The 16,936-nt window shown below is 40.3% G+C and overlaps 4 protein-coding genes and 1 pseudogene across 4 annotated transcripts; 4 read left to right on the top strand and 1 right to left on the bottom strand.

Annotated features, from left to right (window-relative positions):
- Window positions 1-250: 250 nt before the first annotated feature.
- Window positions 251-7,026, top strand: LOC113018551 (endonuclease domain-containing 1 protein-like). Its single transcript, XM_026161635.2, has 3 exons — window positions 251-413; window positions 3,036-3,349; window positions 4,605-7,026. The coding sequence occupies exons 1-3, from the start codon at window positions 323-325 to the stop codon at window positions 5,223-5,225; spliced, it is 1,026 nt and encodes a 341-aa protein (XP_026017420.1). The 5' UTR covers window positions 251-322; the 3' UTR covers window positions 5,226-7,026.
- Window positions 7,027-7,805: 779 nt separating this feature from the next.
- On the top strand, window positions 7,806-9,873 carry LOC113012257 (endonuclease domain-containing 1 protein-like). The gene is made up of 2 exons (XM_026152357.2): window positions 7,806-8,241; window positions 8,362-9,873. The coding sequence occupies exons 1-2, from the start codon at window positions 7,951-7,953 to the stop codon at window positions 8,953-8,955; spliced, it is 885 nt and encodes a 294-aa protein (XP_026008142.2). The 5' UTR covers window positions 7,806-7,950; the 3' UTR covers window positions 8,956-9,873.
- A 411-nt stretch (window positions 9,874-10,284) lies between these two features.
- On the top strand, window positions 10,285-12,562 carry LOC113012242 (endonuclease domain-containing 1 protein). The gene is made up of 2 exons (XM_026152332.2): window positions 10,285-10,792; window positions 11,857-12,562. Exons 1-2 carry the CDS (start codon window positions 10,469-10,471, stop codon window positions 12,436-12,438), a joined length of 906 nt encoding a protein of 301 aa, XP_026008117.2. The 5' UTR covers window positions 10,285-10,468; the 3' UTR covers window positions 12,439-12,562.
- On the bottom strand, window positions 12,553-13,895 carry ufsp1 (UFM1-specific peptidase 1). The gene has a single exon (XM_026151975.2). The coding sequence runs from the start codon at window positions 13,769-13,771 to the stop codon at window positions 13,013-13,015; it is 759 nt and encodes a 252-aa protein (XP_026007760.1). The 5' UTR covers window positions 13,772-13,895; the 3' UTR covers window positions 12,553-13,012.
- Window positions 13,896-14,462: 567 nt separating this feature from the next.
- On the top strand, window positions 14,463-16,297 carry LOC113012237 (zona pellucida sperm-binding protein 3-like; annotated as a pseudogene).
- The last annotated feature ends 639 nt before the right edge of the window (window positions 16,298-16,936 follow it).

The following is a 16,936-nucleotide window of genomic DNA, read 5'->3' as shown; positions in this document are numbered from 1 at the left end:
GGCAGAACGTCCGGAAGGGTTATTTAGCCAGTAAGCTGGCGAGCGAAAGCATTTGTTAGCACGCAATTGTATTAAATGCACAACACAGCCAGAGCAATGCAAACTCGCGAGGCAACAGTCACAGAATAGCAATGAAATTAACTTCCATTCAACTTGCATTCACAAACGCTGCTGTCAGTAGCGTTGAGCGTAAAAGCACAGTTAAATATTGTTTCAACAGTGAATTGTATGCCTCGCAGTGCTGGCAGCAAACACTTACTGAGCATGCGCAATGCTTTTCTGGCGGTAGTTGTGGGAGTTAGTCGTTAGAGGGTGCTGTTAAATGCACAGCAGCACAAGTGTGCACACAACCGGATGGTTTAAATGGGGATTAATGAAGATGAAAGTAGCAGTCCTGCCCTCTTCAGTTGCTGGTAAAGTAAATTTCAGAAATGTAGTTTATTAAAAACTAAAAACGAATAATAGTTACAATAGTATGTATGATAATTTTGCACAAAAAAATCTTACAACTTCTAATTGTTGTATGACAGCGGAAAGAAAACAGGTTGAAGATGACTAATTTCATTGCATATAAATATTTTCTCATATTATCTCAGTGTCATCAAAACACTTAGTTGCAAATTTCAATATGGAATGTGGATTACCTTCAGTTTGTTTAAAAAACAAACTGAAACAATATCAGCTTTTCTTGAGGTGGATTCTCTAATATTTTATTCCAATATGCCATATATTGCAAAGTAAATAGTTTTCAACTCAATGTTAATCAAATGAAGCACATATTGGACAATGTTCAGATGGTTAATAACACCATCAGTTTGGGAAAACATGTGGGCACTGGCCCCCTTGACAGAGACAGTGGACCCTCTACCAGTCAGCTGGTAGGGGATGTTGCAGCTGTAGATGGTGGTATATTGTTTGCCTCTCAACCTTTTCTTAAAGTTTCTGAAGGCTTTGATTAAGCAGAGGAATTTAGTTATACTACCACCACATTATTGAACCTCTGCTCAAACTGTCTGCAGAAACGTAATTGTTTTTTGAAGTGCCCAACCTTTAATATCACCAGTCTTGATAGAGTTCATTCTTAACGTCTTTCTGGTCTTCAGGTCATGTCCCAGCTTGTCATGGTTTTACATCGTCCTATGAATTCCACACTGGATTCATGCAGAATGATTGCTCATGTCTGGGTTCAGGCGTACCCAGTTCTCTGCAACCGCACTAACACCTCTGGAGTTTCCCCCTATGAAGGATTTTGTGAAGGCTGCCAGATGTTCATGTCAGTTACATGGGCTCACTTATGCTTCACAGCAATCACATCAAAGCCATGTCCAGCTAGCCTGGTCCCAGGTGCTGTTCTTGCAGCGTTCAGCTTGGCTAGTGAAGCAGGAAAGTGGGCCTCGTGGCACACAGCCAGCAGCACTGTTTGAGATGCTGTGAATGAAAGGTGCAGGAAGAAGCCGGCTGAGTTTATTATTCTCAGTTGGACCATTTCAGCATTTCTGAAAAGGTTATTGTTACATTAGCTGGAAGTAAGAGTAGAACACTGTGGTACAATGTAAAGTGATATTTTTACTAACCAAACATTACATTATTTCATTCTTCAGATTTTTTTTTACAGACAGGAAGTGATGCTGCATATGTATATCTAATATAGACATAGTGTTTAATCTCAGAAGACAGAACACTGTAAAATATAATCCGTTGTTTTTAACAGTCCAGGAATTAATTTTTACTTCAAAACATTAAATTGAGTTTTTATGTTTGTTGGCTACGGAGATTTTTGTCAAGGCGTTTAAAGCCATTACCAACAGACTCTGAAGCAAGACCCAAGAGTGAGTATTTGACTGTTAAGGGGCTTTAATGTCGTAGAGCATTGAGCAAAAACAGAGGAACTGCGGATCCACGGGAATGGAGCCAGCTACTTGGTAGAATTACCCTAGGACAGAGGAAAAGAAAGTCAGTCCGGACAGAATCTGATGCTGAGCTGTTTATGAAAGGTGTCAGAAGGTGGTGAGGATGCTTACTATGGGTAGGGCCACTGATCCGATCTCTGCAGGCTTTCCTAATTGTTGGAGGATGGGCAGGCAAGTCAGCTGCTGAGGTGAGTGTTTAAGCAAGGATTTCCTGAAAACATGGACCAGCTTGACGGTGAGATGTGATTGCATCTTGCAGATGGTTTGTTCTTCCGCCACATGAGAGTCACAGGAATTTGAGAAAAAGAGGACATCAGTGCTTGGAGAATGCAAAGGTCATCAAGGAGATGGATCACCACTCTAGTGAAGACGACAATCTGGTGGTGGAGCTGGTCCTTAAATACTGACAGAAGAACAGGACTTCAGGAGCTCAAATGAATCCAGCCCATCCTCAATTCAGAGAAGTGTTAGGCCACAGGAGACGACCAGTGCAGGAGCATGATAATGGAAATTTCTAATATTAAGGAATCCTAATTTAGAAACGAACTGCGATAACACAAATTATAAAGTAAAGTCAGAGAAGTACATTACTATGACTAGTTGCAAACTCAAGAGGAAGTAACTTGTAAATCATTGTGTCCTGCTTTGAGTTACATTTACAACACCCCAACGTTTTATATTGTACAACATCCATATCATCCATCCAGGTTGTCCAGTATCTTTGGAGTTTACATTTTTACATAGTGCATACTGATAAGACCATGTGCTGCATGAAATATAGAAAATATAAAGTTACAACAACACACGGGTGTAGGAAGCCTAGCCTATAGAGTGAACATGGTGATGTAATTTTTAGAAAGGTAGAAAGGTGCAGACTTGCATGACTAAACCAGATAAGTGAGGTATCCAGCCAACCAGGCCAACCTGAGCCACTGCTGCTTTGCATAGAACGTCTCTGTCCAGCTGTCATTGTACTAGCCTGCTGAAGGAAATGCTGATACAGGATGACACGTTAAGCCGAACCGGAGTATGGAGTCTGAGTCTCTCGGTCTTTTATTGGTGCGCAACAGCCATAGCAAACATGTCAGACTCGATAAAGAAATAACCCAGTTATATTTTCTTCAGGCAACTCCAGCTGTGTGAGGATGCATCTGTTTTTCACGTCTTTATTCCCCATCACCCTGCTGATGGCGTCCCACCTGGTGAGCGCCACTGTGTCCAAGAGCTTCAAAGAGTGCAGCCAATTCTTCTACATGCAGACCCCGCCTGCAGGGATCAGAGGAACAAGCCTCAAGTGGATCTGCCAGAAATATGCAGACAAACTTCGCTACGCCACACTGTATGACAGCAGTCGCCATCTCCCCCTCTACTCGGCCTACATCTTTAAGAAGTCTGACGGGAAGAGGAGGATGGACACCCCCTGGATGTATGAGCCTCAGGTAGAGCCTCAGAGCAGCACAGTAGCTATAACTTGCCACTTTTTGAAGAGATGTTACATGTTTTGGGGCATGATAACATTTTGTTTAAAAAATCTAATCTATACAAGAACAGTGCATATACCGGGTACTAGAATTTTTATATTTTTTTCCCAGAGTTACTTTAGTTTACATGAATTAATTTTACTTCAAATCAGTCTGGTGCTTGTTACCAAAGACCCAACAGCACAGTATAAGCTGTTAATCACCCAGACATGCCCTCAAACACACCTCTATTTTAAAGACACAGTTTGGCAGTTTGAAAGATGAGAGTTAAAGTCGAAGCTTGTTTGTGTTGGCTAAATATGTATTCTAAGAAAGCTGATTAACAGAGCCTCTTAGGTTACCAAAGTAGGTTTGGTTTATAATGACTCATATCCAATGGGCCAGAAGAAATAAATTGCCTCAAGTGCTAAGGCTTGGTGTATTCTGGCTCTGGTTCAGCCTTGGACTCAAGGCTAAAAGAAATACCTTCTGGCGCTGAATTTGACTAATTGTTGCTCCTTGCTACATATTGATTTCACATAAATCACCGTATTTCATCTGTTTTCACTAAGTCTGAATAAGCACATATCTCAATATTGTGAGTGTTTTAAGCTTTGACAGCATTGTACTGTTGAAATAATCGCTCAATCATGATGATTTAATAACTTAAAAGACTAGCTTGGAATGTTGATACATATTCTTATTCATCACTTTAGTGAAAGAAAACATTGATATTAATGTTATAACATCTTTAAAATCAATGTCTAGCTTCAACATTTCTTCTGTAGCATATTCACTGTATTCATCCATAGCACACTTAAGGCAAGTTATTTTTTCTAGCTCATTTGATGTGAGTCATTATAAACCATAATTACTTTGGTATCCCTGCCAACCAGCTTTCCAATTATATTTTAGTGTGAGAGATGTGTGTGTGTTCAGTTTCGGCATCCAGAATAGGGTTGGTTGGGTTATGGTAAGGTACATCTGACCTCCTGGATCTGGCTCTTTTTTTTAAGCTGACCTGAATCTGGCAACACAGGATTAAGAATCTGACACCTATATTTTTTTAACTGTCATGTGAACAAACAATCAGGCTGTGAAATATGATGTGTAATACCTGCCTTAGATTAAGATGCTTCCAGGCTTTACTGCTCTTATTTAAGTGTTTTGCCCTGTGGATTGAGGACTTTAAAATTGCTAAATGTCATGTTTCTTTTACTTCCTCTTCTTACAGCTGCTTTCAAATGATGAGAGTAGTAACATGAAGGCACTTCCCCTGAGTGAAAAGACTCCCCCTCTGATCGAGGACAGCCAGCTTGTTTTAGAGGACTACACGGATGCCGTAGGATATCGACGTGGCCCACTAAACCCTGACTTGCACCAAGCAGAACCAGATGACAAATCCTCCACTTACACCCTGACCAACATAGTTCCACTGATCACAGATTTCCTGGAAACCTCTTGGAACCCATACTTAGACATCGTTCGCCGACGTCTCAACAATTTCTGCCACGGCAAATCTTTTGTAGTGACAGGGGTGACTGTTTCAGGGGCTGCCATTCAGCGTAATAACAGGGACCGTCTCATCATTCCAAAACACTTATGGCTGGCATACTGCTGTCCACAGTTTGATCATAACTCACCATATGAAGTGAGGTTTATGTTCCCTAGCTACGGCGGCTATGCACTGAATGAACAGGCTGGATTTAGTGTAGTCGAGGTACCTCTAAAGACTCTGGAGACATTCTTAAGGAGCCAGACTGACATAGACAGTGACATGGCCATATTCTACAAGGGATGTGTGGCAGAAAATCCCTTAAAGAAGAAGAGAGACCTTACCAATGTTTTAGTATGATGGAATTTTCATAGTTGATCTTCTACATGAAAAACAGTATTTTGTCAAAAGCTAGCTTGCAGTTAGTAGCCAAGCTAGTGTTAGCTAACATGAGCCAGCTCAGAGAAAACCTGAATAAAAGGAAAACATGTTTTCTAAAAAATATTCTTCAGTGTTTTTAACCACTTAAAAAAATCTGACAATTATTTTGTTAAAGTTAATGTTTAGCAATTAATGAATCAAATTAAAAGCCCAAACAACTACCCAGAGGTGTTTTAAGAAAGATGACTTGGTTTTAGAAAAACTTTATAATTGACTTGAAGTCTGTCCTGCTTTCTCTGCTGTTTTTGTCCTACAGATAGACAGGCTTCATTAGATAAAACTAGCCATTAGCTTTCTGGCTAGTGTTAGCTTACCCTACTTTTATGGAGAAACTGGCAGCTCGCTGGCTAATGCTAATTTGCTTGCTTGCTAAGGTTTTCTATTTTGAGTCCATTTGTATGCTATACTTAGCTAAAGCTGGTCAGTGCTATCTTTGGGAGCTGAGGAGAGGCATTGTGACCATAATAGTCATGTCCTTGTCTCACTCACAGGCTCTTAGAGGCAACACAGAAATTAACAAACAGTATATTTTAAAGTCACATTGCAGTCTGTTTCACACACTGGCAATAAAAAAGGGTTTCACACATGAAAAAAAGTTGCAGACTTTTTAACAGGATGCAGAGTAATGCAGGAATGTTGAAATGCATCTATTGCAAAAACAAGACTAAGCCAACTTTACAGTGTTGAGCAATCCTGCTTCACATGTTATTGAATAAATTAAAGTATAATTCAGTTAGAAAGGAATAGAGCCATTGAATTGTTACAATTTATTAATCTTGCCTTTATCGAAACAAATTATGAACCCAATGGCATCTTTATTAAATCCTTCCTGGGGTAATTGCCATAGCTGTTAAAATTTCCTGCACTTAAACTGAATACATTCAAGCCAAAATGACCTGACTTGTAATTTGTCCACATCTTTGTCTTTATCCCACCTATTGTTCTCCTCGACTCTATTTGTATTATGAACTCTAAAGTGCTCAATTTCAGAGTCCAGATGTTCAAACCAAATTTAAAACATTGTGCTTAAATATTCTACCTCATTTTTGATCTAGGTGACGGAGAAGAATTTGACTGTTACTGACCTGTGCTGTATATGGTAATGCTGAAGAAATAAAGCTCAAATGTGCACTTATTTATATAGTAAAATACAATTTTCAGAAATTCCTCCATGGAAAGAAAATTATAGCCATATATAAGAACTGAGCAACCACGAGTATCTTTAACTTATATTCTGTCTTTATCCAAAAATGTTTCATTATTTTGCATTTCACAGGATGACCAGCAGATAGAAAACAGCATGTCACATATTGCTGCTGGAAAAAATGAGTGCTTCTATGTCTGGAAAGTGTTGAAAATATGCATTTGGTCACAATCACGTATTTGATTTTGTTATATCTTCCTGAGAAGAACTTTGAACTTTTTTGTGATTTCCTTCCTCTTTGGAGCTAAAAGGGGCCACCCAAACACATGAGATATCAATGGAAAGCCCAGGATTTCCTCTATTTAGTACATCAGGACAAGCTCAAATGAGTGAAAAGCTATAGACCAAAAACAAATGTCCATTACAGAGGACACAAATAAGCTGGTTTTAATGATATCTCAGGATATGCCTCTTTTGTGGCACAATCATTCTGTATTTTATTTATAATGTATTTTATTCTGTATTTTATTTTAGTAATCTCTTAATTTTGCAAATAAAAGTTGTTTCATGTTACTACCCTGTTGTTGTGCTGCAAGTTATTATTTTTGAGGCAGTTAGAATTAATAACTGTGGGGCTGAGATAGCTGTTAGCAAGTTTATGCAGCTCTGTGGGAATTCTACAGCTACCAACAGTCATAACAGTCTTGATAACATAGAATGCAGCCATGATCATATCATAGCAATTGTAGTCATTTTAGTAGTCTGCATTCTGTACTTGCAGCATTTACATCCTTAGGCGAGAGTGTAACTCATGTTTCTGTAAAAAGAAAAAAACCCAAACCTTACACATGTACCTTAAAGGCATCACATGCAGCGATTAATAGTTACTACTTTGAAAAAAAGGATGGCTGTAAGGATACACTCACTGTATACATGTGACCGTGCCTGTTAAAAATGAGGCTGTGCAGAACAGGCAGATGGTGGGTTTTTAACAACATGAGTGTACACACACAAAAATGTACGTTAATGTAACCCTGATATACTTAACTTGTATTTTTTCTGCATTTGTCAGTGATATCAGTAGTAGTAGAGTAGAGTATACACTTCATTGGTAGCAAATATAAAGTTCATAATGACGCACAACGGTCTTTAAAAACCCAAGGCACTTTAAAATTGCAAGTATAGCTTTGTGTTTTTGATAAATGCTTGACCATCTGGGAGGATGTGTTCAAAGAAATAACATTACTCTAACCAGTGTGAGGCACCATTGGCCATAGTCCCTGTTTCGCCAGCTGTGGGTGGATATGATAAGGTATAAAGATGGCATTACTTTGCATACTGAGGCCAGATTACAGAGAGCAGAGTGGGAAATGTGTATGAGCTGTTTTACTGAGCATAAAGACGCACGCAGTCATTTGTAGCAGAGCTCAAAAATATACCTAACATACTATTTAACAGCTTTAACTTGTTACCAGAGTGGCTTCAGGATCCCTCCTAGCTATGGCAGCTTGGGCACAGACAGCTTTTCTACTTTTCAGCATAATGTTAGCAGTGATAGGCAAAGTGGAAAAAGAGCTTTCTCCAGAGTGCAAAGAATTCCTCTACATGGGAACGCCACCGAGAGGACTGGAACACCACTCCGTCCAGTTCATTTGTCAGTACTACAACAAAAAGCCACGCTACGTGACTCTGTACAACACTGTGGACCATATACCGATCTACTCTGCCTACATATTTAAACGCTCAGAAGGGGAGAAATGTATGGATGTCCCTTGGATGTACGAACCTCAGGTAAAGAAAACTAGAAAGTTCACTGCTTTGAAATGTGCGTAAGAATTTGTTGCGTAGTCATGTAATCGCATTCAGTCATGCTCATGCCTTCATTTGCTGTGGGTCTGTCTCTCTGCACAGCTGTCCACATCCTCTGAAACAGACGAGATGCAGCCCTTTCCACGGAGTTACGTGCACATGAACTTTGAAGATGCCCAAGCTGTTCTTGACGATTACACAAATGCCATCCTTTACGAGCGCGGCACGCTCAACCCGGACGAGCATCAGAATGAACCTGACGACAAAGCAGCTACCTACACCCTCACCAATGTGGTACCCGTGGTGCCTGAAGTCAACAACCTAATCTGGGACAAACAGGAACACATGATCCGCAAAAGGCTTAACAACTACTGTCGTGGAACGGCGCACATTGTCACCGGGGTCACCACCTCTGGCAAGATGATCCGCCGGGAAAACATGAACCGCATTGCAGTTCCCACCTACCTGTGGTCAGCATATTGCTGTGTTGACTATGACCACAACACACCTTTTATGAACCGTTATAAATTCCCATCTTTTGCTTACTATGGCCTCAACGAGGATGAGAACAATGACATGGTGGAAGTCTCCGTCCAGAAACTGGAGGAGTTTCTCAAGAAGACAGAATTTGTAAGCCAGAACTTTCAGATCTTTGTGGGCGACTGTTCCATACAAGCACCTGAGAAAACTGCATAGGGAAAATATTTAGAGATATTTCAACATTTGACAAATTAAAGAAAGACAAAAAAAAGTAGTCCTACCAGAAGAGTGCCAGTGTACCTTCTCATTGGTCTCTGGAACATCAATCTCTCAACAGACGTTCCTGTATCTTTTTTATTCCCTTTATTATTTGGTGTTTTTATGATTTTTTGTCCTGTGATTATTCAATTGGGTTTTAATCCTGTTATTACAGAGGCCATAATCTATGAACTGCTTTAAATTGATACCCATCAAACCATTCAGTAATCCTCATGCCCTCTGGATTGGGGCACTGTCATCATAGAGGAGACCACACCCATCAGAATAAAATGTTGCAATCATAGAAAAGTTTCTTTTAACTTGCAGTGCCCCTTCAAAGAGGACAGATGAATCCAAACCATAAAAGAGATATACAGGTTACTAATTTTTCCTTTAATTTGTCACTGATCTTTGTGGTGTTTGTAAGTAAAATGAGGTGCCATCATGTGCCAACAAAACATCCAGCTAAATTATAACAGTGTGACAGTGAGCTATCGCTAACAGTATCCATGAAATTTGCAACCAGAATTTCTTTTGTTATCTACACCTGTGCTTTTTCTACTGTGCATGGTAATTTATATGACACGTTACATCAGGTAAAACAAAAGCTTCCAAGCGGGTCATAAAATCTGCTGACACTGGATATCACGTGTATTTTTTGTTGTTCTGCATAACCTTTACTTTGAAGGCAGAGGCATAGCCAGCTATCAAGGAGGGGGGGGGAGGGGAGGATTTACATTAGTAGGTTGTTCACGTGTTGGAAAGGTGTGGGGGAGGGGCCATACTGTACTTTAAACACTCTTTTAGTTACAAAATGTAACTTTCTCATATATTTCACAGGAATAAACCACTGAATGAAACTGTCTCTGAACTTTTGTTTTTGACACATTCTGGGCAATTTGAAACCTGTCATCAGACGTCATATGCATATTAAGTTACAGCACCAGCTCATGATGGGATAGAGCTTTTTAATTTGCTGCTGAAATGAAAAATCTAAACTTGATATGTGGAAATTCTCCAATGCAAGACTCCTTCTACACTTTAAACAAAAACTGGCTTTAAAACATGAGTTTCCCATTTCTACTCTTTCATTAAACTTCAGCTTCATTCACTGCAACAAGGCCGACGATGGAAGAAAGGCTATTTTTGAATTGAAGGTCTGAAGTGAGTGCCATTTGTCCTCTGCACTTTACCGTAATAAAATGCTCTCAGTGACTGATAACTACTGCTACGACACTCGTGGGAATTTGAATATATGGAAAAGCCTTTACAATGAGAGAATTGCTCGCTTGAAGTGCAGGTGAGGCATGAAGGGAAATGTGGGGTGTGATAGAGCTGGGACAGAGGCTGTACTTGTTAGGCAGTAGTAGATTGCAGTGGTGTGTCACAGGTGAATTAGAGACACATTAGCAAGAGAAGACACATCTAAAAAGACACAAAAGAGAGCTGCTGAGAAAAAAAAGCTGCAGTGATGATACCTACATTTACAAATTGTGCCTTAGCAACGGCAGCTGCCATGATCTTCCTAATGTGTGGATTGCTTGAAGTGTCCCAGGCAGGAGTTGTGGGAGACTTCAACCATGCGGAGCGCTGCAAGGACTCTCTCTTTATGGGAACACCACCACGAGGATACCTCAGCAACTCCTTTAAGAAGATCTGCCAGCGGTATGAGGACAAACCCCGCTATGTCACCCTGTACGACTCACACAAACACGTCCCCATCTACTCAGCCTATACATTCAAGAAGTCAGACGGGGAGAAGAAGGTGGATTTCCCTTGGATGTTCGAGCCTCAGGTGAGAGTGCTTGCGAGCTCAGTCAAGGATGAAACAAATAAAACAGAAGCCTGGTTTCATTCTCAATTTTGCATGTTTGCCCATACAGTGTGCTATATATCTGACATAATACTATTCACACTATATATACCATATATTCACACTACTCTGTATCTATTCACATGCAGTCATTGGAGATTTCTTGACATTTTTGGAAGTGTAAAGGCAATATCACCTGATGTTTCTTAACAAGCAGCTAAAGAACTGCAGCAACTATGCTACTGTAATAGAAACAATGTAAAGCTGAGATAAGCTGCTTTATTAGCTCTGTGTGCTATTTCACTGAGATAGTGTTGCCATTACCATTTATGCAAATTTGGCATTTTTCTCTAAAAATGACAAAAGTTCGTTTCTTTTCTGTAAGAAGTGGCTGTTTAATTGCAGAAAAGCACTGGCAGCTAGATTTGTCAACTTTTAACGGTGCTTTGTGTAAACTACAACAGAGTTTACAGTTCATGGCTGCGCTTATTGTAAGCTTTAGTAGCTGACTCTCAACCCTTTGGATGCTGTTATACTGTTTTTGTCTTCCTATTTTAATTCAGTTTTATTTATATAGAGCCAAATCAAAATAACAGTTGCCTTAAGCTGCTTTATACTGTAAGGTAAAGACCAACAATCAGACGAAGAGCAAGCACTTGGAGACAGTGGGAAGAAAAAAAACTCCCTTTTAGCAGGAAGAAACCTCCGACAGAAACAGGCTAAGGGAGAGGCAGCCATCTGGTGTGTCAGGTTGGGGTTAATCTTCATAAACAGATTATCTTTTTAAAAGTATAACTTCAACTCTTTGCCCACATACCATGAGTTTTGTCTACTATATTTGTATAAGTGTGACAAGATATGAGCTTATTCACATTTCCACTGAGTTATTGGACAACTACTGGTCTATTTAAACAGTCGCACAAGCAAACAATACCATCATATCATCTCTATTCCCATGAGTCTTTGCACCATTCCCAGAAAAAAATGAGTGTGCAAACTGTGAGTAAAACTACTTTGCTTTTTATTTTCTCTCTCTCTCTCCATAGTTGGCCTCAGAAAAGAGCAGCAGTAACATGGAGCCCTTCCCCCAGTCTGCAAACATGCACATGAACTTTGAGGACTCCCAGGCAGTCCTGGAGGACTACGCCGATGTGGTTCAGTATGAACGCGGCCAACTAAATCCCGATGAGCATCAGGCTGACCCTCTAGACAAGGCGTCCACCTACACCTTGACGAACGTGGTGCCTCAGATCAGGGAGTTCAACATGGGTCCTTGGGCGGAACACCGAGACATCGTCCGAAAGCGCCTCAACAACTACTGCCGCGGCAAAGCCTTTGTGATCACCGGGGTCACCACTTCTGGACACACGATCCGTCGCAACAACCAGGACCGGGTAGCTGTGCCCGAGTACATGTGGTCGGCCTACTGCTGCACCGAGTTCGACCAAAATGCGCCGTACTTTGTGCGCTATAAGTTCCCTGTCTTTGGTGCATATGGGCTAAATGATCGTGTCAACAACCAAATGGTGGAGGTTCCTCTCAAAAACCTAGAGAAATTCCTCAAGGGGAGGATGGATGTGGACAAGAACTTCCAGATTTTCTATAAAGATTGTGTATCAGATAAATGATATAAAAGGTGATCTTTTGATCTCTTGGCAGAAATGTAGCTCGAGAAATAAATGGAACCCAGATGTCATGTCAAATTAAATTATATGATGGAAGGAATAAAACGGAGAATTGAGTGAGCCTAAATGAAGCTTGTCTCATTTAATATGTTTACATGCGTACAGATCTCTTTCTCAGTGCATATTGAAGCATTGTCCAGCACATATCATGTGTAGGTGATCACAAGACTTTCCTCAGTTTATGATGGCTTTGTGTATCCAGCATGATCAGGAGACGCATGCATTTGTAGTAAATGATCTTGTGCACAAAATGTGAAATAAAAATGAGCAGCTGTCAAGGGTCTATGTAGGCCTGTAGAATACTGAAAAATATTTTTCACAAAAACACAAAATGAAGACATTTGAGAAGCCAAACACACTGTTTTGACCAAGAAATTAACTGATCCTCAAATTTCTAATAAAAAAAAACAAAACAAAAACCAACATATACGATTGGTACTGCTGCTCTTCAAGAGCTTTAATGAGTTTAACCACAGGATGGCACTGCAGCTCATTTTGAAACAACCATACTGAATGTCTAAAACACATTTAGCAGTCTTGCAGTCTGTGGCAGACACAGATTATAAAATGAAGACTGATCCAGAGATGATACTCTTTTCCATGCCACCCACCCTCTCCTCTGCAGCTCTGTCCTGTCCAGGTCACATCCATAGTAATGCGGGTCGAGAACCAGCAAATAGCTCCCCTTATCCCCGGTCCACACCCCCAATACCCCCTTTGAGGAGTTGTCTCTGTCTCCTCCCATCATCACTGGAGAGTTATGCTTCTCAAAGTGCTGATGGAGCTCAGCCACTGCGACATGCTCCAGCTCGGCCCCTCCGCCTCTGACATGCACCACTTTGCAGGGAACATCGTAGAAATGATCGAGGACTAGAGAGCATTCAAATGTTCCTATCCACTCCCTGGAGCCTGAAAAGGAGTCGGTTTTGTCCCCCATTGTTACCAACGCTTGCTGGATTTCGGGGAGGCTTGGTACCGGCCTGCAGTGGTTCTTAGGCGGAGAGCAGTTATGACAAATCCACGAAGACAGCGTTTGAACGGTCCTGTAGCCACATCCCCAGCCTCTGTCATCCTGTCCATCGCATCCATAGTGGAAGTAGAGATAGTCTCCTTTTATTAGAGAACATTTTATAGCACCCGAAGGTGGATTAGGAAGACCAGTGTGCACATTCTTCAATAAAGTTTTGTCCTTTTGTAAATTTTTGCTCCCTCCTGCTCCACTTCCTCCCCAGTCAATCTCTTCCTCTGACGGCGCTGGCACGGACTTTTTATCCATGTTTTTCCTCTTTTCTGTCCTTTTTTATTTTTTACAAACACATATAACATCCAAACACTCGTCAGCAGTTTCAAAACATCCGACGCTTACTAAGTACAGCTACAATAACTATCCCTACGGAACACTAAGAGGAGTAACTGAGTTCCGTCTTGACATTGGTTCCACTCACAGTTATGCCCTCAAGAGCCTTTCGGTCTTTTCGTTTCATTTTGTTTCTAAACACAAAAAGTCACCGGTTTCAGTCGTTTGAAAGTGAAATTACTGTAGGCTACGACTGCTACTACTACTAAACTAACAAATATTCGAGTGTGCGAAAATATCGTTATCTTGAAATGAATATTTCCACATATGTGTACTGATAAAATAGAATTAGGATGCAGTGTGTTGACAAGAAAAAAAAGGTCACCAAAACAAAATTGCTTAATGTAGCACCTGCTTTTTATTAAGTATAGCGTGAATAAAAATGTTTGTATTTCCCCCCACAGTCTTTGAAAGTAGAATCCACGGTCCAGCGCGCGAGAGCACGGCGCAGTACACCTGTGTACAACCACGTTTATTTCTCAGGCCTTGGGTTTTCTCTTTGGCAATGGCTACCCAGGGAAAACACACCGGTGTCGCCTACATTTTCGTAGTTTTGGTATATCTGCGTTTTGCCCCAAAAATAATGTAGAAACTCTTTAAAGCACTTCAAATGCGATGCGGCGAAAACAAAGTGAGAATAGCCGAGAAGCATCAGTTTTCCCAGGACAGACGTTCAGTCCCCAGTGTTTTCAACTTGGAGAAAACTTGTCCCAGGAAAGCTCCTGCAGACCAAAGGAAGCGGTGTCTGAAGCTGAAATGGTTATCTCTGCAGGGCTACGAGAATGTGAGACTGAGTCCAGTGTAAAAATAAGCTCAGCTGGTACGCTTAAAGGATTAAAAGAGCAAGTTTGAATTCAACGTAACCGATAAAAGGCAGAAAATGGCATCTAAAAGGAAGATAAATTACTATAATTGATCAATAAACGGCGGGAAAGGGGGCAAATCATACGGCTCGCTAAAAGTATATGAATGATGTAATGTGTTGTTGTATACTGTTAATTGATCAATTATGTTACTATAGCTAGTAGTTAAATTGTAAACAGTTTAAATGGCTGATTTTTTTTTTAATTGTTGGCTAACGGTACAAATTGTATCACTGGCAAAATAAGCGAAGCTGGTCACTTTAGTGGAGTAACAGTAAAAGCTGAATGATTAGAATAGAAAACCAACAGTGCAGGGTTCAAACGGTTAACAGTAACAAGAAACTTGTCCAGATTAAACTGAGTTCAACGCCTGTGTGTTTATATGATGACAAACACTGGCATAACCTGTGTGTAATTTTTGTGTGAATACAGGAAGCAAAAAGTAAGTCGAGAACCACTAAGCCTAACCTGGGAACCAATGACATCCACGGTCAGTGTCTTTGGACTGCAGCAGTTCTCCCTTCATATCTTGGCAGGTTAAACTGAAGTCTTATTCATTCTCTAGTTTGGCGATATTGTTTGTATGTGGAGTCTAAATGAAGCAGGCACTGGAAAGAAAACTTGTTCCACAGATGTGTGCACCTCTCAGTGTAGTTCCACAGTGTATCAGCAGGGGGAAGCAGTGCTTTTAGAAGCCAGAGTGGAGGCCCTGATGCACCCTCCTGTCACTGTATATGTCGACTCTTGCGTAGCTACATTGAAGCCTGACCCTCTCTCCTTGCAAGGCTACAGATTTATCACAAATCAGGGCTGAGTATTTTCTTTTGACTATAAGAAAAAAGTCAATACAGTTGTAGTCATTTGTGAATAGAACACAAAACACATCATGTCCAAGTCTGATACAGTCCTCCTGCATTACACATGTCTTATGGACAGTTTACTGCCAGACTTTCCATCTACATTCTACCATAAATGACTTTAACTCATCTCGTTCTATAATTTGTTGGACAATTGGCAGTTTTTGTATTTTTTTTGTGTCTGTACGACACCATGGTGGATTTAGTCAGTCAATATTTGACTGAAGTGCAGACTTTGTGCACTTCAAAGGGTTTTATAAAGGTGTATATTTCTAGGGATTTTTATACACATTTTTATACATTTTTATACAGAGGCTGAACATTAACAGTACAAACTAACATAGATTTAAATATAAGGTTTCTATTTAATATGTGAATAAAAATCCTGAAGTATAGAACGCATCATCAGTGGTCTTGAAACTGTACCCGTCAGTCAGTCTGAAGTCTGCACTTCAGTCACATCTTTAGTGTTTGATTCAAAATCCACTGAGGTGGTGTACAGAGGTTAAATTACAAAAAAGGTTAAATTACTGCCTGTGTAGAAAACGTTAGGGAAGAACTGTAATATTGTTGAATTAAATATTGGACTAGTGTGCTTAATTAATGTTTCTGTTTAAAGATGTTCATCAGCTGCCATCTTATGGCCACTTTGAAACAAAGCTTACATAGCAAGCTTGAAAAAAACCTGCTTCTTTCACAGGCCCACCTTCAGTTTAGGCTTCTAAAATTTTAAACATTGCAGTTTCATATCTTCATACTTGTCAGTTTCATCTCAGGTCACATCCACTGATGAGAGATGTACTGTTAAAGGTGTAGTTTCCCATCTAAAGGTCAGCATGTGTCTTTTGTTCAGCCAGCGTACGACAGAGGGAGACAGTGACCTGTGTGAATGCTGCTCTAACCTGTCTGCTGGTGACACACGACTCAGCTGGAGACAGGTTGGACATCCCTTTACAAACACAATATACACAATCATTGAGGTTATTTTTACCAGTTGTTCTAAATGCAATATAGTATCTGTACTACTGGTGTGTTCAGGAATTTGTTAAAGTGACAGCATTCAGACAGGTCCCTTTACCTTAATTTCTTTCACAGCTTCATTCAGACAACAGTGATGGAGAAAGATGTGGTGAGTATGACATTAGACTGTACATCAGGTGATGTAATGTATGAGGCCGGTTTGCTTTCTGAAACATTCAGTTTGTGTTATTGCTTTAAGGGCCATCACAAGAAATATCCAAACATTCATTAATCTATTAGGATTGCTTACAATAGTTGCCATTGTGCCTATTTAGACATTAAGCTGACATTTTTAACCTTCAGATTAATGTAAATAAGTTCATGTCTCCAAGAATTGTACATGT

This window comes from Astatotilapia calliptera, chromosome 3, assembly GCF_964374335.1.
Source record: "Astatotilapia calliptera chromosome 3, fAstCal68.1, whole genome shotgun sequence".
In the NCBI taxonomy this organism is placed as follows: domain Eukaryota; kingdom Metazoa; phylum Chordata; class Actinopteri; order Cichliformes; family Cichlidae; genus Astatotilapia; species Astatotilapia calliptera.
Note: the sequence above shows the minus strand (reverse complement) of the source record. Positions and strands in the feature narration are given on the sequence as shown.

What these genes read in the sequence shown, in the direction of transcription:
- ufsp1 (XM_026151975.2), bottom strand. Translation starts at nt 13,771, where the DNA reads ATGGATAAAAAGTCCGTGCCAGCGCCGTCAGAGGAAGAGATTGACTGG.
- LOC113012242 (XM_026152332.2), top strand. Translation starts at nt 10,469, where the DNA reads ATGATACCTACATTTACAAATTGTGCCTTAGCAACGGCAGCTGCCATG. An exon ending in CTTGGATGTTCGAGCCTCAG is followed by an intron (nt 10,793 to 11,856) that starts GTGAGAGTGCTT and finishes CTCTCTCCATAG; the next exon opens with TTGGCCTCAGAAAAGAGCAG.
- LOC113018551 (XM_026161635.2), top strand. Translation starts at nt 323, where the DNA reads ATGCACAGCAGCACAAGTGTGCACACAACCGGATGGTTTAAATGGGGA. An exon ending in CCTGCCCTCTTCAGTTGCTG is followed by an intron (nt 414 to 3,035) that starts GTAAAGTAAATT and finishes TATTTTCTTCAG; the next exon opens with GCAACTCCAGCTGTGTGAGG. An exon ending in CCTGGATGTATGAGCCTCAG is followed by an intron (nt 3,350 to 4,604) that starts GTAGAGCCTCAG and finishes CTCTTCTTACAG; the next exon opens with CTGCTTTCAAATGATGAGAG.
- LOC113012257 (XM_026152357.2), top strand. Translation starts at nt 7,951, where the DNA reads ATGGCAGCTTGGGCACAGACAGCTTTTCTACTTTTCAGCATAATGTTA. An exon ending in CTTGGATGTACGAACCTCAG is followed by an intron (nt 8,242 to 8,361) that starts GTAAAGAAAACT and finishes CTCTCTGCACAG; the next exon opens with CTGTCCACATCCTCTGAAAC.